This window comes from Dunckerocampus dactyliophorus, chromosome 13 (assembly GCF_027744805.1).
Source record: "Dunckerocampus dactyliophorus isolate RoL2022-P2 chromosome 13, RoL_Ddac_1.1, whole genome shotgun sequence".
In the NCBI taxonomy this organism is placed as follows: domain Eukaryota; kingdom Metazoa; phylum Chordata; class Actinopteri; order Syngnathiformes; family Syngnathidae; genus Dunckerocampus; species Dunckerocampus dactyliophorus.
Genome location: NC_072831.1, coordinates 26,375,875 through 26,396,738, shown reverse-complemented (window position 1 = coordinate 26,396,738; position 20,864 = coordinate 26,375,875). Strand labels below are relative to the sequence as shown.

The 20,864-nt window shown below is 38.9% G+C and overlaps 1 protein-coding gene across 5 annotated transcripts; it reads right to left on the bottom strand.

The window, feature by feature from the left end:
• Window positions 1-14: 14 nt before the first annotated feature.
• plb1 (phospholipase B1) lies at window positions 15-18,952 on the bottom strand. 5 transcript variants are annotated; one of them, XM_054797250.1, is made up of 43 exons: window positions 18,854-18,952; window positions 18,143-18,183; window positions 17,987-18,056; window positions 17,157-17,220; window positions 17,047-17,081; window positions 16,472-16,535; window positions 16,358-16,406; window positions 16,034-16,099; window positions 15,879-15,944; window positions 14,385-14,440; window positions 14,234-14,300; window positions 14,068-14,163; window positions 13,926-13,994; window positions 13,576-13,623; window positions 13,378-13,464; window positions 12,150-12,210; window positions 12,015-12,073; window positions 11,832-11,905; window positions 11,713-11,756; window positions 11,440-11,548; window positions 10,850-10,901; window positions 10,701-10,781; window positions 10,555-10,620; window positions 10,388-10,488; window positions 10,233-10,314; window positions 9,891-9,995; window positions 9,740-9,835; window positions 9,591-9,662; window positions 9,433-9,510; window positions 9,298-9,358; window positions 7,806-7,864; window positions 7,666-7,733; window positions 7,561-7,604; window positions 7,381-7,480; window positions 7,265-7,316; window positions 6,822-6,902; window positions 4,113-4,178; window positions 3,094-3,188; window positions 2,929-3,010; window positions 2,200-2,304; window positions 2,025-2,120; window positions 1,004-1,078; window positions 15-927 (listed from the first exon to the last, which is right to left on the bottom strand). In XM_054797250.1, the coding sequence occupies exons 1-43, from the start codon at window positions 18,912-18,914 to the stop codon at window positions 610-612; spliced, it is 3,321 nt and encodes a 1,106-aa protein (XP_054653225.1). In that variant the 5' UTR covers window positions 18,915-18,952; the 3' UTR covers window positions 15-609. The 5 variants fall into 5 exon arrangements, with proteins under 5 accessions (XP_054653225.1, XP_054653226.1, XP_054653227.1 ...); XM_054797251.1 differs by having other exon boundaries at window positions 13,941-13,994; XM_054797254.1 differs by lacking the exons at window positions 15-927; window positions 1,004-1,078; window positions 2,025-2,120 and adding an exon at window positions 2,403-2,530 and having other exon boundaries at window positions 2,245-2,304.
• Between the last annotated feature and the right edge of the window lie 1,912 nt (window positions 18,953-20,864).

Sequence of the window (20,864 nt, the reverse complement as noted above, 5' to 3'; positions counted from 1 at the left end):
AAGATGTCCACAAATATGAATTTGACACATTACAGAGAAAATGTAATTGCCAGGCAATCTTTATTATTATATGTAACCTATTAATATATGTACTTATATGTACACCAAGAGAGTATCATTGTTATATAATCCAAGTAAATTAGGATAATGTACAATAAAACCAATGTAAATAATGGTTTAGCATGATGTAAAATGTGTATTTTATTTACACAATTTGCAATGTTTTCATTTGTCTTGATGGGGTAATTCAATTACTGTAGTTGTTAGACCAGCTACAACATTTTAATAATTTTAACATGATAATATAGAATTTGTAAAAAATATTTTTTTAACATTTAATTAAAATAAAAATAATTACATGACAGCGAAATTGGGTGCTGCGGCATGTTGAACAGTACCTGCATTTGATTGGCTTCATGTTACTGTAGTGTAATATCAAGATATATACGACGACAACAAACAAACAATTGGAGACAAGTACAATTACGACGTGCACCTGCACCATCTTCCTGAGATCCAGTAAAACCACTCTATTCAAAATCTGCCTTTCCAGACATGATAACGCTCCATTTTAAAGGTCTATTGTCTATCAAGTGGTGCGTTTCATGGTTAAAACAAGGAGCTCTTCATCTCCACTGTAGTTGTGTTCATCCGCCTCTTCCTCCTCTTGGCATTGCAGGTGAGCAACAGCCAGGTAAGGCCCCAGCCAATGAGGAGAGCGCTGACAGCCAGCACTGCAGCCAGCCACACCGGGACATCCCCGGGGCAAGATGGCGGCGTGACGGGAAATGCCGTGCTGTGAGTTGATGGTGATGTGGTGGTGGTGGTGGTTGAGGTGGTGGTTGAGGTGGTAGTTGAGGTGGTGGTTGAGGTGGTGGGGTCTACACTGGGCAAGCTGTTGACCTTTGTGAAAATGTAAGGATGCTCCTACGATATACATTGGAAATAAGTATACAAGCTTAACAAATGACAGTATGTGAATGATGAACTTCTTGTTTCATACCTCTGTGGGACACCTGATCCTATTTCTGGCGTTTGTGAAATGATTGTATGTCTTCTTTTTGCCCACCGGCTCCATCTTGGGGAAAAAAACACATTTGCATTACAGTGGAACACTCAAGTCAAAAAACATCTAAAAATCCACCCAAAATACACCTGTAAAGACACATTCTACTCATTTTATGCTTTTTCCTTGGCTCCGTGATGCCGGTAATGGCAAAGAGTGTGAGTGTGATGATAAACATAGAACAGGAAGCGGTTGCGTAGGCACAAAAGGCTACAAATCCGCTTCCCTGACCTGAATGCTCAGTACAACATGGTGACAGTTGGTCAACATCGCTCACAAAAGACAGTCATCAGTTAAATGGTGAGCACACAATTTTTACATACGGTAAGGTTCGGAATCGCAGCGTAAAAGGCGATATCCTATTGATGCGATATTTTGCCACTGCTGACGACAGCATCATGATAGAGCGATGACAGCACGTTATATCAATATATTGCATCAAGATATTTATGGAACTGAAAAATGTTTTTGTTGTCTCGCATATCAGGCACAAAAGAAAATACACTGAAATATGATAACATACTTTGGGTCCGGAACACAGCTAATGAGTGATTTGACAAGGCTGCTCAGCACAATATGGCTGACACATCAGGAATTGAACATCAATAGTAATTAGGGCAGTCAAAAATAACACGTTAACGGCGGTAACTAATTTATATCATTAATTAAGTTTAATATAATAAAAGAATGCTAAAATGTTAGTTTTGTGACAATTAAAACAAATCAAATCATAGTTTGTCTCCCTAATAGCAATGCGAGTTTATAACATAATTTAATAAAAGTGGTTAACTTTTTACACTTGTAAAAAGGAACAGAAGAACAGAAACAGAAGAATTTAAAGAAATCAGACTGCTTTTCGACAGAAGTTCTTCTGGATTTCCCCCAGTTTGTGGTGAGGCTGCAGGGCAAACTCATCCTTTCCAAGGGCTTCCGCATCATCCACCTCGCCAGACCTTACCATGTTATTCCACATGGCCACAGCCATGTCGGCATGTCCCCTCTCACTGAAGTGGAAACAGTCCTCTGAGAAGTAGGTGACGTCAGGTCTGCCATCCTGGAGAAGTAAGCGACAGAAAGGCGTAAGTGTGTCAATGGTTAGTCTCAGTGCTAAATAAGTGTGTGTGATGGCTTACGGCATTCAAAGGAAGGATGGAGTTTTTAAAAAAGGGCTGCACCACCACAGCAAAGTCTTCCCTGTTGTCATAGCGACTGCTGTGGGCCAAATTCTCTGTCTCCATCTGGAAAAGACTGCTCATTAGCTAGACTCCATTACCAGCGTGCATCAAAGAAATCTGCCCTGACAGGACAACTGAAACTGTTACACAATGAAACCCACTTAAGTTGGTACTGTTTGTGTCGACAACCCGTTTATGTCGACCAGCTCATCAAGTCCTGGTCCACTGATGTCGCGGTCATGACAAAAGCACTACACCAGCGGTGTCCAAAGTGCGGCCCGTGGCTTGTCTTTTATTGGGCCACAGCACGATGTAGAAATAAAATCAAACCAAAAAGAACAACAAAAATAGGAAAAATAGCGCAAAAACGCAGAATGTGAAAACCACAAGCTGAAATGTTGATACTAATAACAACACCAAGCTTTGTCCTGAAATATATTTTTAGAAAAAATACACAAAGAAAAAAGATGGCTGCTCAGTACAATATGGCCATACTGACAATAATGAAAGCCGAACAACAGAATGTTCGTCACAAAGAAAAAAACAAATAAAAAGCGTGACCATATACGCCACTTTTAGAGTTTGCAGGGGAACCATTCCCCCACAACAAATTGAAAATGGTACGGTTCCTGCCGTACCGCAAATACCTATCTCTACGATTTATTTTCACAGTTGAAGCCTTCTAACCTGCACTTCCCGATTGATCCTCTTGACCTCAGCCAGCTCCAGCGAGTCGTCACTCGGCAGCACGAAGCACGGGCACCCCAACCTGAAGGTAAAATGGTTTAAAAAACATGTGACTATTGAAAGATGATGCAAAGTACCGGATAGAACAATAAACAATGAACATACGGTTGTAACACGTTGCACCCGAGGCTATCCCTCTTGATCCTACGCAGGCTTTCAATCTGCAGGATCTCCAGAATGTTTACGATGGTCCTGGGAACCTACAGAATGTACAATGTATGCATTGCAACATGGACTAGAGATGTGCGTGTCATGAACGAGTCGTTCAAAACTCGCAACTTTTTTTTACTGAATATGGACTCAGGGGTGGCTGTCTCGGTTAACTCGTTCACTTACTTCCTACTGCTTACACGAGCTGCATCACAGGTGCTCGACAAAGACTCGAGTTTCACTGACTCAGGAGAACTCTACGAAGACTTGAGGTTCATTGACTCCGGTATCAGATAAAGATTCGAGTTTAACTGAGTCACGGGTATTCCATGGAAACTAGTTTCACTGAGTCATGGGTACTCCACAGAAACTCGAGTATCACTGACTCACAGGTACTAGACAAAGACTTGAATTTCACTGACTCACCGGTACTTGACGAAGAGTGTAGTTTCACTGAGTCACGGTACTCCATGAAAACTGAAATTTCACTGACGGACAGGTAACTGACAAAGACTAAAGTTCACTGACTCATTGGTATTCGACAAAGACTTGAGTTTTACTGAGTCGCAGGTCATTGGTATTCGACAAAGACTTGAGTTTCACTGAGTCACAAGTCATTGGTATTCGACAAAGACTTGAGTTTCACTGAGTCACGGGTGCTCCATGAAAACTTGAGTCTCACTGACTCACAGGCACTCAAAGACTCGAGTTTCACACACTCATTGAGACTCGATGAAGACTCGAGTTACACAGACTCAGAGGTGCTCGCTGAGCAGCTACAGCTGGACTGCTAAACTTGTTACGCATGTATGTGTTTCTGCGCTTGTGCTTTGCAATGAGTGAATCAAGTAACTGATTTATTTCAGTGAGTGACTCATAAGAACCAGAGTCAGTGAAAGGAGTCGAGTTTCCCATCACTATTATGTACTTCCCGGGAAAAGACGGGAAGTACATGCAAGATTGCATGAGCTCACCTCTTTGTAGAGCATATCCAAACTTGTCATCATGTGGTGGCTGAAGTTCTGAGGTGACAAGGAGGCCTTTAGTTAGGAGAAAAAAAAACATCATATTTGTGCAAAAACATTTGGAGTAATTGTGCCAGTCTTCAACTACAACTGCACCGACATTGGCCCGGCAATTTTCCACCTTTTAGAGGTAGTGAAGATGCACATGAAAGCGAACACAGTTACTGACAGTATCCCATTTCATTGGGTTTTGTGCAAAAGGCAAAGGTGGATAAATGCAATTTTACAGGATCTCTGTGTAAAAGAGGCTGCAACAACAAAGTGGGTATTGATTGATTGAACTGTGTGCACCCTTTCACACAGCTACACAGCACAGCTCTGTTACGGCTCTAATGCTCTAAATGGTCGCATTTTCCGACTAAAATATGAGACATTGTGAGTGAATTTTCCATCTACTCGCCTATGTGGGACCAGACAAAAGTACGTGTCCCATATTGAGTTAACAAAGGACGTCCCTTATTACAGTGAGAATGAAAAATAGTCTATGAACAACAACAGCTATTAACAACAGCTTGTCACAGTGTAAGCCTATCGATGCTAGCGTATGTGATCGCACACGTTTACTCGCATTGAAGTTCGACTATTCTACCATCTTTGTTTACACATTTTGCACACAGAGAAATTACCAACTTTGTGCAGTGTCTCCTTTCTGCTTTGTTCGCCTTGCGCCGTGAAGCGTTCAGGCGCACTTGCAATTGTGAGTGGTAAGCGCTAATTGTTTTTCATTTTTATTCACGTACCCCCTATTACAACTGGAATACCCCTTGGGGTACGCATACCCCACTTTGGGAACCTAGGATGTACATATATAATGCCAATAATGACGCCTTCCAGAAGCTAGGGGCAGAAACCGGGTGGATATTTATCAGTAGTTCAGTGACAATGAGAGGAAAACGTGAATATTTACTTTGCAAGTCGATTTCAGTGTGCGCCCATAACTTTCCAAAAATGTTAAGTTAGGGGTCACTGTGCTCCTAGTAAAAAAAAAAGTTATTCTGGAGCCCTGAGGATGGACCCCCATGAAAATCTTGAACACCATTATCAATAAAAGCATCTGATTGATACAGTACATGCACTGAAGCGTGTAAGTGTGTGTTGACTTGTGTGTTGTTATGCAACAAACAAGGTCGATCACTGTGCAACAAGCCTGCTGAATGAGAGGAGAAGCAGGGAGGAAGAAGTGGAGGACGAGCAGGACAGAACAGAATGCGTCCATTCAAAGGACGCCATGTCTGCTCACGTCCCACTGACACAATAAAAGCATTTTACACGGCGCTTCACAAAGCTCCATTGTTCCCCCAGGCTGCCTTGCCCTGTTTGGAGACTGATATCATTTGGACAACTCTTGAAGAGGAGGCCATTAAACTACACGGAGATCCTCCCTGCAGAAGTGTCGCATCAAAAGATCTTAATTACTACTTACTATTACTTAATTACTACTTCAACATTTTCCAAACAATTCCAACATCAAATCGTTCAGCACAATTAAGGATATCTATTTTTCACATTTAAAAAATTCAAATTTTCCCCCAAATTCCCATTTTTCCAGAAAACAAATTCATTTAAGGATATTCCTTTGATCTTAATTACTCAGTTACTTCACGTAATAACCCTAGTACTCAAGTACTAACCCTTACCCAAAAATTCCAAATTCGCAACATTCCCACTATTCCTTTGATCTTAATGACTGTAATTTCCTTTGATCTTAATTACTCCACTACTTGAACATTTTTCAACCAATTCTAACAATTCCAACATCAAATCGTTCAGCACAATCCAGACATTAAGGCAAGCTATAACATTTAACATACATCATACATATTTTGTCTTTCATTATGTCATAGTCGTGAATACTCATATATGTCACATATAATTTCTATTCCTTTTTTTTCTTTTTTTAATATTTATTTTTGCACATTTTTGTTTTTCCTCCACCTCGTCAGGCTTTTTTGTTCATTTTTACTTTGTTCTTACATAATTTGGGGGATTTATTTCTCGTAATATAATGACTTTATTCACATATTGTACATTTTCCTCCAACCTAATTTTCCACAAATGACAAACTTTGTTGTTAATTTCTCATAATATTACGAATTCTAAATAAATTACTTATTGTTTTTAATACTTAAATTTAATGCTACTAAAATAACATTTGTCCTCATTGAATTTATTCTTGTAAAATTGTGATTTTTTTTTCCTCATTTGAATATGATTTTTTTCTCTTAAGATTTTGGGTTTACTCTTCATCTCAAATAATCTTTGTACATTTTCTTCTTGTAATATGAATTTATTCCCTCCCACAATATTTTCAAAAAGCAACGCATTTTTTTTTATACTAAGAAATTACTTATTTTTCCTTTTTTTTTTTTTTTTTTTTTAAGTGTTCCTGTTAAAGAATGTGCAGCGGGCCGTCAATAGCCGCCGGGACGCACTTAGGCCTGATACAGCATATCGACATGAAAAAATGTGTAAGGACGTTCTGCAATGCCAAGACAGGGGTTTCAAGTATAACACCCGAAATGCAGTTCTTCCGCCCTGCTGTGCTGAAAAGTACACACACACCATTTCAGGAACCTCTTTCACGCAGAAATCCTGAATCTTGAGGTTTCTTACAGGCTGTGTGAAAGGGGTCGATGTGGACTTTTAAGAACAACTCACCCGGTCGTTACAGTACTGACACAGGTCATTGCCTCCAATGAAGAGGGTCACCAGCTTCCAGTCGTTCTCAAAATCCACGGTCTGTTTCCATTGCGAAGGTAAAAAAACAAAAAAACAGAGCATCTTGGTAAATGGGAAAATCTTTGAAAAGTTAATTTATTTCAGTAGTTCAATTCAAAAAATGAACCTGTTATATTCTATAGAATCACTTATACATTAGTGTACTTAATATTTGTGTATGAATACAGCTTACAGATAATAAAAACCTTACAAAATGTGAAAAATTGTCAAACAGTTGAATATCATTAACTACTCGTGTCATCAAATGAACTGCAGAAACTTCCTGAGCCTTTAATTGTTCCCTTTGTTTCAATTGAACTCCTAAATCATCATTATTATTTTGACATTTGAAAATAATTTTTGATGTCACATAGGAAACTCACAGTGTCGTTTTTCATTTTGTCAATCAGGCGCCTGACTTGCTCCGGGATTCCCCTGCGTTTAAGACTCATTATTTTAATGAGTATATAACAAATAACATCTATTTAATCAAACTCACGAGGCTTTGGCTCCTCCCACAGACATGTTGAAGCCGCTCCTCCTTTTTCCTTGACCCTTTGACGCTCCCTTAAGGTTTGGATTAAACTTCCTGAGAATGTCTGGAATAGTAAGCGTGTTTGTTTGTTTTTTAAGCGTCAATCATGCCCCCTAGTGGCATCAATGTACATTACATCCTTACTGGCTAACGTGGTGACAGTATCAAGAGTTTTATCTCCTCCAATGCTGTGAAACAAACAAGTAGTGAACTAAAAACCATGAAATGCAATTCATTGTCATATCTTACCTCCATGATACTCCTCTGTACTCTGTTCTTAGCTGGAGAAGATTCTTTGCCTTAGCGCCAAAGCCAGTCTCGACACAAAGAAAACTTTTTGTTTAGTCCTCATCTTGTACGAAATGTTGTTTGTTTTTATGCAAACTTACTGTGACCGAGTCTCCCAAAGCGGCCACCACCTTGATGTCTGCTGGTCGTACCCTGTGAGCTAACATAACACGCAAGTCAAATCATTTGAAGCCCCTTTCACAAGTTGACTTCTGGAAATGCGGCCTTTTTTCCATGTCATTGTTCTGTATACAAAGTATTCACTCAGGAATGTTCCACCTTTAGTGATAGTAGCGGAAGCACCGTCACACTGTCAGAAAAAGTTCTTACTGTGTTACTTTTTGTATAAAAAGGCACTGGCCCAGATATTTCATACTATCTGTACAAGTTGACATTTTTCCATGTCAATTTTTTTGTATAAAAGTCACTGATCCAGCCATTTTCCACCATCTGATTTGGTACCTGCAGCCCCTTTCACACTGTCCGTGAAAGCAAAATTTGTTCCTTGTCGCTTTTTTGTACAAACAGCAGAGACAGTGAACAGTTAAGGTGACCACGCATTTTTGTAACTTTAAGTAAGGTAGAATCAGAAGCTCTTTTCACACTTTGTAAACGTCACCTTTTCCCTTCTTTTTTCAGTGTCACTGTTCTTCATAAATGCCACCGACAGAATGGGGGATGAAGTCAACCTGGTCATTTTATGCCTTCAAAGGCCTCTTCCACACTGCCTGAAAAAGCTGCCTTTTTTCAGACTTTTTCCCCCCAAGTGAATATTTTGTATAAAAGGCACCAGCCAGGCCCTTTTCTACCTTGAGAAATAGAATCATAAACCCCTTTCATACTTCATGTTTCCCTGACCTTCCGTGTCACTTTCTGTAGAAATGGCACTGACACTGAAATAGGAGTTGGAGTCACCCCAGCAATTTTTCCACCATGTCAGAAGTCCCTTTTACACTGTCTGCAAATGCCGACCTTTTTTTTTTTAACCATTTTCCCTGTCACTGTTCTATGTAAAAAGCACCGACATGCAAGGGAGGTATGAAGTCGAACCGGCAATTTTCCATCTTGGTAGGTCGTCCCAGAAGCCCCTTTCACACTGCCAATGTTTCATTGACTGTTTTCGGCCTTTCCATGTAAGTTTTCTGTAGTTTCTGTACACTGAAACTGAAATAGGGGTTGAAGCTGACCCAGTAATTTTCCGCCAAGTGTCAGAAGTCCTTTCACACTGCCAGTAAATGCCGACAATTTTTTTTTTTTACCTTTCTCTGTTGCTGTTCTATATAAAAAGCACCAACATAGAATGGAAGTATGAAGTCGACCCGGCAATTTTCTACCGTATCGGAAGCCCCTATCACACTCTCTGTAAAAGCCCCCGTTTTTCCATGTCATGGTTCAGTATAAAACAACAAAGAATGGCGCTGACATCGATTCCAGGTTGTCGTGCGGCTTTGTGAAAGCCAACAGACATGCAACAATATCCCACTTTGCTGGGTTCTGTATAAAAGACATGGGCTGGACCTACGAGTACGGCTCTGATGCGGCAGACTAGACTGTCTGTGTGAAAGGAGCTATTTAAGCAGCCTTGAGTTTTACCTGAAGCAGGCACAGAGTCAGATGGATGCGTGTTAAGACAGGAGAAGTCGCTGCCCCAGTTCTAGAAAACCACGAAATACTTTTTTTTAAAACAAAGATGAAGTTCAGCATAAATAAGAAATACAGACAACCGACCGTCACTGGAGGAGGAGTTGGCGGAGGTCCCGGAAAGGTGTAGTTGCTGTTGACCGCCGTTCTAAAGAATGGAGCAGCCTGGTGGAGACAAAAAGTGGCACTGAGACAAGAATTTAGGTACATCTGCGCCAACAAATGAGTGTTATCAAGCATTCCACCTCAGAGGGACACTTTAAATCAACCCCAGCCATGAAGTCTTGAGTGAACGTCTTGTTTCCCACTGGCTCCAACTACAACGTCATGAAAGATGAGTGCTTTGTGAGGAAACATTAAACCATACGTGCGCGTTTCCACTGCGACTGCCTACCATGTTATTCCACAGGGCTCGAGCCATTAGAGTGTGAGCTCTCTGGCTCAGGTGAAAACAGTCAGGTGTAAAGTAGGAGCGATCTGGCCTTCCGTCCTTCAAAGAACGCATGAGTGTGGGAGAGGACATTTGGACGTGCGCCTTCTCTTACCTCCAAAGTAGGAAGGAAAACCTCTCTGAAGAAAGGCTGCAGTACTACAGTGAAGTTGGCGTGCGTGTCATAACGCCCCGAGTCGACCAGCTCTCGCATTGCATGCTGGGAAAACAAAAGCAAGTCAACGTCCTTCTAATATAATCTAATATTTTATATAAAACTGGTTATGGAAGAAATACGTTAATAAAATGGTGCCGAAACAAAAGGAAAAATTGGCTTTGGTGAGATGATAATAATGGATTTGATTTTATATATCGCTTTCCAAGGAACCCAAAGCACTTCACAATGAAGCGAACCCGTTATTCATTCACTTCCTTCTGGAATGGATTAATGATGTACCTGATAGGCTCTACTGTATTCGTTGACCTTCTGGAGTTCTGCTGAACCATCATTTGGCTTCAGTACGCAGGGGCAAACTATTCTGCAACATAAAAACATGCAACTTGACATTCATTGCAGTAACAAAGTGATGTATAACGGCAATCACTGCAGACCTGACAAACCAGGTGGGGCAGCCTAGAGTGTAATCTTTATGCAGATCACGCAGCGGTATAATGTTCAACAGCTCTACCAGGTTGACCAGCGCACGTGGCACCTTCACGGAAGGGAAAAAGAGCTCGTAAACCTGCAAATCAAAGGTTTTTGTGAGAGCCGGCCATACTTCGTCATGGAGTATATCCAGAGCTTGACGGATACGGCCGGCCACATTCCTTGGTGAGAAAAACACCTAAGGAGAAAAATAAGTTTCAAGAGTCCACATTCATAGCAAAGCCGTGTTTTAGTTGCAAAAAAATATTGAATGCTCACGCTGTCTGTGCAGAAGTCACATATGTCATTGCCGCCAATAAACATGGTGATCACTTTCCAGTCCTTGTGGAAATCAATTCTCTGCAATCAACATGACAATTATTATTGCTAGCATTACTTCTTAAGCTCTTGTATAGGACTTAGATTACCGTGTCATTTTTCATTTTGGCCACTAGGGTGCGCACTTGTTGCACCACGTCACTGTAAAAACAGAACAGTTCAATAAGCTCTTGGACTCTTGAATGGGAGCCAATAGTGGTGTTTGGTGTTTTAATATCCCAACAGTGTGGCTAATGTTCTATAACATATTTTGCTTTTTCATAAAATGAAAAATAAATATATCAAAATGTAGCTTTTAAATAGGAGCAACATTTAATTGGGATGGTCTCACGGTTAGCATGTTGGCCACACAGTCAGGAGATCGGGAAGACCTGGGTTCGAATCTCCGTTGGGCATCTCCGGGTACTGCGCTTTCCTCCCACATTCCAAAAAAATTGTCAAAATTGTCCATAGGTATGAATGTGAGAGTGAATGATTGTTTGTCTATATGTGCCCTGCGATTGACTGGCGACCAGGCCAGGGTGTACCCCGCCTCTCGCCCGAAGTCAGCTGGGATAATTAGGATAAGCGGTATAGAAAACGAATGGATTTAGGTGGGATATGTGCAGTAAGGCTCGCAAAGTAGTGAGAGTAAAATAAAGTTATTACAAAGTGAAAGTAGGACGTGAGGATGACTGACCCACTCTTGGCTCCGGCTACTGCCTGGTTGAGAAAGGCTCCAGGAGAGTCAGCCTTGCTTATTCCCTGAGAGAAACCCGTCAGAGAAGGGTTGAACTCCCTCAGGATGTCTGCACGGTGCACAGACGCAAGCAGATTACATTAGGTAAGTACATCATTAGATATTCTATTCATATTCGTTTTTTTATTACATTTTGGGATACAAGTTTGTCACACATCTTCAATTAATTTAAAAATTTAAAAGGTTTAAAAATAAAAAGGTCTGAATACATACTTGGCAGAGTGGTGACTGTGGTAATGTTTTCATCACCGCCAATGCTGAAAAGGTGAGAAATAAACGCATAAAGGTGAACATGACAAAATATTAAACACATTTTTAAACGTTCCTGTTACCTCCATGACAGTCCTCTGTACTCGTTGATGACCAACAGCAGGTTGTCCGACTTTGCACCCACGCCATTGCCTGCCTGCCGACAACGCCACAATATGCAAAACAGGCGGAAATGGATCAGCCAGACGTTTGTCGATATATTGATTAGCCGGGAAATAGATGAGTACAGAGTGGCAGACACTGACTGTCAGAGAGTCGCCCACTGCTGCCACCACCTTGACATCTGCAGGTCTGAGCTCATGAACTGCACACAAGAATCAAAGCAATGCAGTCGCTCGCGTAAAGTTGGTTTCAATCATCATGTTGGACTTTTGACGTACCCGAGTTTGGTGCTGTTGGAGATGGATGGCGGTCTGTGCAGGGTATCTCAGTTCCCATGACCTGAAGAACGCTCATATTTATACATGCAGTAAAAACATGAGCTACAGGCAAAAAGTTAGGACAAAATTGGGAAAAATTAAAACAAAAGGAGGGGGGTCGCCTGCCTACGTGTGTGTTATATATTATGTATACTTGTATCTATTTTGTAATTTTGTTATTAATAACTCTTTTTTCATTATTTTATTTTCATCACTTTTTTCACTGTTGTACTTACTGTATATTACATTATATTTACATTATGTACACTATGATTGGAATATTCATACCTCAGATACAGAATATGTTAACATTGAATTAATCATTGGTTGTCATTCATATGCATACAGTTGTATTACAGTTTTGGTATTTTAAAAAACAATTGTTATTGTTATTATATATCATATTATATTTTAATAATTATAGTACATAATACAACATAAATACAACAAGGAAATAAATACAAATCTTAAATAAATTAATTTAAAATCAAATATATTACTATAATATTTTAATAATTATAATACATAATATAAATGTGAACAATGTAATAACATTAGGGCAATAAATAAAAATATTAAATACATAAATCTACTACAGTATGTTTATAACACATAAAAAATAAATAATTATATTTGTATTTATATTTTATTATTATACTTTAATAATTATAATATATAGTAATACAATATAAATACAAGAGAAATATATTAATAATTATTTAAACATTAATTATAATAATTATTATATTTTAATAATTATAATGCATACCAATACCATATTTTTTATTAAAAATGTACAGTAGTTTAATATAGATATAGTTGAATATATTATTCTAATATGTAAATTATAATACATAACAATAAAAATATAAATAGAACAGTGTAATAAATGCAAAACTTAAATAAATAAATATTAAAGTAGATATAATATATCATTATTGTATTTTAACAACGGTAATAAATAGCAATACAATAAAGAAAAATATGAAATCAGTAAATACTAAAATATATTAATACATTTGAATAATTATAATCCATAACAAAACAATATAAATGCAAGAGCAAAATAACAAATAATACATACATCAATAATAAATATAATAACACTGTTAAATAACAGTCTTAATAAACACCTTATTTAATCTTAATACTTTATTATTAACAACTCATTTTAAACGGACTTAATCACCTGGTCTGTTTGCAAAGTAGCTGTGATGTTATTCACTTCCTGTCTGTTGTTGGGTGAATTGACCTTTGTCCTCAGGTAAGGTCGTTCCTGGGAACAAGAAAAGTCACCTGACACATCATAACGTTCAACAGTAATATTAGTTTGGGTAGTTTTTGAGTATTTGTTTTTTTGTTAAGGACATGTGTGGACCATACCAACCTGTGTCGGACAAGTGCTGACCTCTGCTGGACTGGGAGACGGCTGAAGCTGGAGACGGGCGGTGATTACACAATTTCAAAGAGCAAAAGTGGAGAAAGTCACAATGTTGCCATCATTCTGTTAATCTTTAAATCTTTTTTTCTTTGATCTAATCTACCACATAAGACAATAAAGTTTCATTGTTACGATGTTTTACTTTTGCTTTGAGCTCAACTTTATGCGGCCAAGTACAAAATGAGTTCAACGTAAAGAGCGGAAAGTGTACAAGTTGGAACAGGATGAAGTATAATAGCCCCTCAGGATGTGGCTACACATGTAACGCGGCAGGATGGTGACTCTTGTGAACACACCTCGAATTCGCTTACCATGCTTGCCCACAGCTGCACAGCCAGTTTGCTTACGTCAGACAAGGTGTCCTCCTAAATAGAAACATGTAAGAATAGCTCAGCGGTCGTTATGTGGTATTTTAGACTCCCTCCATGATGTACTTACTGAGGTGTGCTCCAGGATAAGTGGTAGCGGCTGCAGCAGAGCCGTGAAGTTCATTCGGTGCCACTTTGAATGTGCCAACACACCATCCAAGGAATCCTGACAAGAAGGCCCGTTTAGTGAAAAACTCCAAAAAATCCAAATAACGCAACAAGGAAAGGTTCTTTACCTGCATTTTTTGCACAAGAGTGGCCTCACACAGTCGACGGTTTGAGTGTTTAGCTGCTACGCACATGCTACGAGAGCAAAAAATACATCACAGGCTTGACTGTCCATGTCACATTTGTATTTTTTAGTGATTTTCCAAGCAAAGCACTCACTTGTCCCTGTGTTGATTTGAACTCCACACCACAACATGGACTAATGCGTGATGCAACTGTCACAATACAGAAAAAAAAGTCATATCATAACAGGGGTGTCCAAATATTTTACACCAAGTGTGGTGCCCTGCACTGCCGCCTGTCTGCCACTCTCTTCCAGTGCACTCCTTCTGCAGAGGCGGAGCCGGGAGAAACACACCTGTTGACAATTACTGCCTGTGCTACTTACAGTATACTCCAGGCCTGCGTTACCTTGTTGCCAGATTGCACCCATGCTTACCTGCTCACTGACTCCGGTCTCATGTTATTCCCTTTTTCACAGCTTTCTGGTCGCCCTTTGTAAGTACTCTTGCTCCCTGCTTGGTGTTTTTCCAGCAGTGGTATTTTTCTGTTTACGCTCTAGTTGTTTTTCCTGCTTGGTTCCCAGCAGCGCCTGCCAGTTTCTCCTGCAGCATCCTACATCCTAGTTTAGTTTTTGGCTTTACCACACCTTTTAGTTACATTTTTGTCTTTTATGTTTTTTGTTGTATTGCCCTTTTTCCTCCTGCGGAGTGTTTTTTGGTAATAAAAATATTCTTTGAACTTTTTTGGTGTCTCACTCTGCATCTTGGGATCCATGCCCGGCCTTAAGTCGTTCTTGACACCAAGGGCTGCAGATATTCTTCCGATTTCTGTTCATAAAACGCGGTAAAACCATCCCAATGTAGGTCAAGATGTGCTAAGCCGTTACAAAATAGAGGCAATTCATTTTACACATTTTTTTCATCCAAAATGTATTTGAATTTACTTCATCATCTAGATACTATATCAATATTATTTAGGCCAATACATCTTTTCATGGATTTTTTTTTTGGACAGTCAGTTTTTTTAATTTAAACTTTTCTAATATAACATAAAAAAATATGTATAACAAATAATTAAATTAATTTAATTTATTAGTCAATTAAAGGTAATTATGATGGAAGATAACTGACTTCTATAATTTTTTTTTGAAAAGTTGTTTAGTTTTCTAATTTTTAAAAAGTTTTTCAGTGTGCCCCTATAATGTTGTGATGCAGGCTAAGTTTTGATTTTTTTATTTTATTTTATTTTTTAAATATGCCGCGGGCCAACAAAAAAATGAACTGTGGGCCGCAACTGGCCACCGGGGCCGGGCTTCGGACATCCCCGTTTAATGACAAAATATACACATGCCAGGCGCTTCATTAGTTACACCACAAATTTATAAAAGTAAATGTTCATGATTGTAGCTGTAGTTTGCAGTGATGTACACATTGCGTCGTACTGAGAGCTGTTCCTAACATTTTGGCTACACTAATTAGATACATGAGTGGGTCAAACTATTCGAAAGAGCCTCGCTGCAAACTACAACCATAAAAATAAACATATTGTCAACATATTGTACCTCACAAACCGTGTTGGAGCATTATTATTTTCAGCGATTGTTATGTTATTACTATGTATGTACTCAGACTGAACAAAAAGGACCAATACCTGTTCTTGTAACATCCCCAGAGCTGCTTCTACCTCCCGCGCAACAGCGCCGACCTCATCATCAACCTTGCAAAACAAAATAAACAACGCTTATTCGGCTTTTATTATATTTTAACATTTTAGCGCAGCTGTGGAGCGAGCAAAAGCATTCCTACGTGTGGTGAGCATGCGCACAGGTGATCTGTGGAGACAAACAGCAGCACTAACTTCCAGTCTGACGCCTGCAAAAGACACACAAGCATTATTAAGCATCTTTTCTGGATAAAAATATGCAATATTCATAAATATCCATCATAATACATACAGTATTGCACTTTTGATAAAGTGTCATCATTTATCCATGGGGGAACTATGCCAAAAAATGATTACAAAAAATGCTTTAGGGCCCTAATAAATGAATGCTACTAGTACCCCCCCTTCAATACTTGTATACTGTATGAGGAAATACTGTATGGTGTCCTGCAAGGGTCAATGCATACCTGATGTGACAGAGAAAAAGATAGCTCCTCCACTTCCTGCAGCAAACTCCTGCAACACATTAACTTCACTCATGATGTCATGGCGTGTGTGTGTGTGTGTGTGTGTGTGTGTACCTGGGTTGCAGTGATGCGTCCCCATTCCCAGTGATCACTTCAGGGTTAAAAATTGACAGCAGTTCTATCCATGATAAGTCAAATATCAAGCGTTAGTGTTAGCTATTGCTTAGAGCTACACAGAAAACATCAGGCCACTTAATTATATACCAAATATATATATCAAATAAGGATTCTTTGAGTTACTCATCAGTTTTTCATGGATAATATGCACTGACAACATGAATGGAAACAGAGATACTAACGTCCACAAATTACAGGTTTACAGTGATTTAACGTATATTAAAATAACTTTTTTTTCCTTGTTTAAATTAAAAATATAAAAAATATTTTAAAAGATTTTTCATTTATAATATATATATATAAGAAAAAGAAATGATCAATTATAATTATTAATTGTATTAATTATTAAATAATAAATATACTTACAATTAATAATGTAATATTCTAATTATGTATAGTTTATTAATAATAATTATAATTAATATTTTGCTTTTATATGTTTCGTTGATTATTTGAACTGTCCAACCTACTTTATAAGTGATACTGCGCATGAAGTGAAAGTTTTCCCTTACCGGCCACCTGACTGGCTAGCCTGGATGTTACGTTCCTGCAGGTAAAAGATACAGGAAGCTGTCAGTGAGGCTTTAACGCAAACACATCCACTAGAGTACCGTGTGTCTACCTGCCAGACAGCGATGTGCTCAGGGAATACAACACTGAGATATCGGCAGGGCGGACAGCGTGAACTAATACAGAAGGAAAATGAAAGACATTTAAAACTGGATTATATTGTATACCGCGGTATATACTGTATACCAGTGGTCCCCAACCTTTTTGGACCCACGGCCCGCCGCGTGGTCCCACAAATCTCCGCGGATTTAGTATGTATTGTTTAAAACTACGACAGGAACAACATCAAATTAAAAGCACAAAGTGAATACAGACCCACCATCCACCACTATAAGCTTGGAGTTTGTTTTTCAGAGAGAAGATTATAGCGCCGCTGCTTGATGTGTGTGGTAACAGGCAGTGTGCTAGCATGAATTAACTTGTAACTGTGCACACAACAAATATACACATTAGCACTCGATAACGTCATCAGACTTTACCTTTATGCATTCCCACAGAGTATCAGCATTTGGGAGCAAATATGAAGTGAAAAAAAAGATAAAAATACAGTATAGTTGACAATCTGTGCTGAGTGGGAGAAGGCTAGCGTACGTACGATGGTGCGTTCATGGACTGTCAAACAAAGTGGGACACTCGCAAAAAAACAACATAAACATGCAAAAACTTCAAACTATGTTATTTTTTTTAATAAAATAGTGGCCCATATTTCCAAAATTGCTGTGCATTTACTTAAAATTTTATTTAGTTATTTACAAATGTCGGTTTTTTTGTGTATTTTTTTTTTTATCAATGCGCCTAAAAGGTTTCCCACGGACCGGTGGTTGGGGACCCCTGCTGTATACTGCATACCGGTAGATATTATATGCAGTAACAGCGGCATACCTGAGGAGGAAGTAGTAGAGAGTGGAGAAAGTGGTGATGGTGAGCAGAGAAATGGCATGTAGCTTTCTATCTGTAACATATTGTACACATTAGAGACATACACTGTACATAGCATAGCATAACATAACAAAACGTCATAAATGGCATTTATACTACCTGCACCTGCTCATCGTTTTGGATGTCAAGGCTGACGGCGTCTAAAATTAGAAAAAAAATGTAAATAAAAAATGAGTTTGAAGTTTGAAGTTAAACAATTTGTAAAATAAATAAATAATAACAATTAAAAACACTAGGTAGGACAGCTTGAGTCTGACTAGATAGAACAGCTCCAGTCTGAGGGGCTGGCACAGGCTTCAAAGTATTTATCCTCTACCCAGAAAAACAATGCTGTCAGACTAGAGCTGTCCTACCTAGTCTTTGAGCACAAACTGATGAAGCCAGCTCGAATGAGAGGTGAAGCGTCATTTACGACAACCTGAACAGTCCAGTTGCAATCGATTCAATACCATGGGAATAAAACAAAAAAGACTTCTAACTTCTATACATATTGTCATGTTGTTTAGGCTTTTTAATTATTAGCATTGTAATTATTAGTATTACTATAATTTCACTGTAATCTTTTTTGCATTTTGAGCTGATCATTGAACTCAGATTCGTGTTATTACCTCAACCAAGCAAGTTGGTGCAAATCCATATTAGGATTATTTGGCTTTAAGGTGAGGTTGGTGCTCTGTAGTTCTGTTCATGTTATATTCTATTTAACTAATTGCTGCAAACAGAACCATTCGACTCTCGGCACATCCATCAGTTTTATTGTACAACAACAATCAAATACATTTCCTATTTATGGTAGAGAGCTTACAGTACCTGAGAGCACAGCACCGCCCCCCATGAGAATGGCCAGGATCAGGAGAATAGATCCAGTCATGATGGGGGAAATGATCACCTTCTGAGGAAGTGAGGCTGTTTGTCTGTCTGCGCGTTTATCTCCCTCCTCGTCTTTACGAGGCCGGCCCACACTTTTCAAGGGCGTGGGGCCGACTTGCAGAGAGGAAGAAGTAACACAATCAACTATCTCTTCTGTCTTTGCATTTGCATCACACGTAAGAACAACTATCTTGCAAAGTGACATTTTATGGAGGGTCGTGGTCGTGTCAAGTCACATTTATGACTTTGAGAGTGATATAGGTGACAACGGTGTGGACGATTGTCGTCGTCTACACTGTTACCTGCACACAATCTAAATACATCGGGTTCAAAAAGTGGTCGTGAGGCGTCTAAAACAATTTTAAATTAAGAGTGCTAATTAAAATGCTAACTGTGTTAACAGCCGCAGTACCTGAGTAAACCCACTGTGTTAATATTGGGAATGTGTCTTTTCGAGGCAGGGAAGTTAAATCCCAATGCGATATATGTAGAATGCTAAGATGCTAACAATTGTTGACTTGAGTACAGAAAGTGTTAAGGCAGACCCACGAGGATTATACTGTATATCACGCCTTGTAGTCAGACATTATTTCAAAAAGAGAACAGATGAAAGGGTAACATGCTATAATTGGCATGCTAACCTATGGCATGATATGGGGGGGGGGATTAAATGCTAAGGCATTTCTAAGGATGTTGCCTCATGCCTTGTCTGTTTAAGTCAGTCAAGTCAGATATTATTAAAGAGAATATAAAAGACTGGGTTGAATGCTAACATGCTAACAATTGGCATGATAACCAACAGCATGATAGAAACTGAGGGGTCCAGGAGTGCTTAAGGCAGATATACAGTCAAAGAGTTCTACATCATGCCTTGTAGTAGTCAGATAATATTTCAACACAAAATGGATACCATGCTAAGCATAGGTACGCTAACACATAGCAAAGTAGCAACATGGGTTTTGCAAGCACTCAGTCCTATAACATTTTACATCATGCCCTGTAGTCAGATATTCTATCAAAGTAGAATTGATGAAATGCTAACACGCTAAGAATTGGCATGCTAACCCACATCATAATCCCAACTGGGGGTCAAAGTGTGCTTAGGTAGCTATATAAGGGCTTCATATAATGCTTTTCAAAAGTAAATTGATGAAATGCTAAGAGTTAGTATGCTACCCTACAGCATGATAGCAACTCGGGGTTAAATAATACTAAGTCAGACCGATCAGGAGTTTATATGATGCCCTGTATTCAGATATCATATCAAAGTAAAAGGGATTAAATACCAACATGCTAGCAATTGGCATGCTAACCTACACCATGATAGGATAGCAACTGGGGGTCAAAGTGTGCTTAGGTAGCTCGATAAAGTTTTACATCATGGTCTGTAGTAGTCTATTTCAAAAGAAAATGGAAAAATGCTAACAGTTAGTATGCTACACTACAGCATGACAGCAACTAGGGGTCAAATGGTGCTAAATCAGACTTATATGGATTATACATCATGCCCTGTCGTCAGATATTATTTGAATAGAGAATGAGTAAAATGCTAATGTTTGCTACCATCTGATATAGGCAAGATGACATACATACAACATATGATATATAACAATGAGGGAAGATAAAGCACATGAGGCTAAATGATGATTTCACAGTTGTTTTGACATAAGAGCGTCCTAAAATGTAATCATTTGTGGACACAGTGATAGTAACTAAGAGAGAGATTGTTCCGGAGAGCGATACAGTGGCATTGCAGCCTACTAATAAAAGTCATTTGGGTGGAAATGCACTGGTTGAACTTGCACAATACCCTACTTTCTGTGCTTCCTAGTCGTCAAGCTTATGAAGACTGTTTTTAGCAAGCTTACATGCATTATAATAGGATGCAAATGTGATCTAAAATGTGTGAATAAATTGCTCTTTAACTTGTCCTTTATTGCAACTTCCGAAT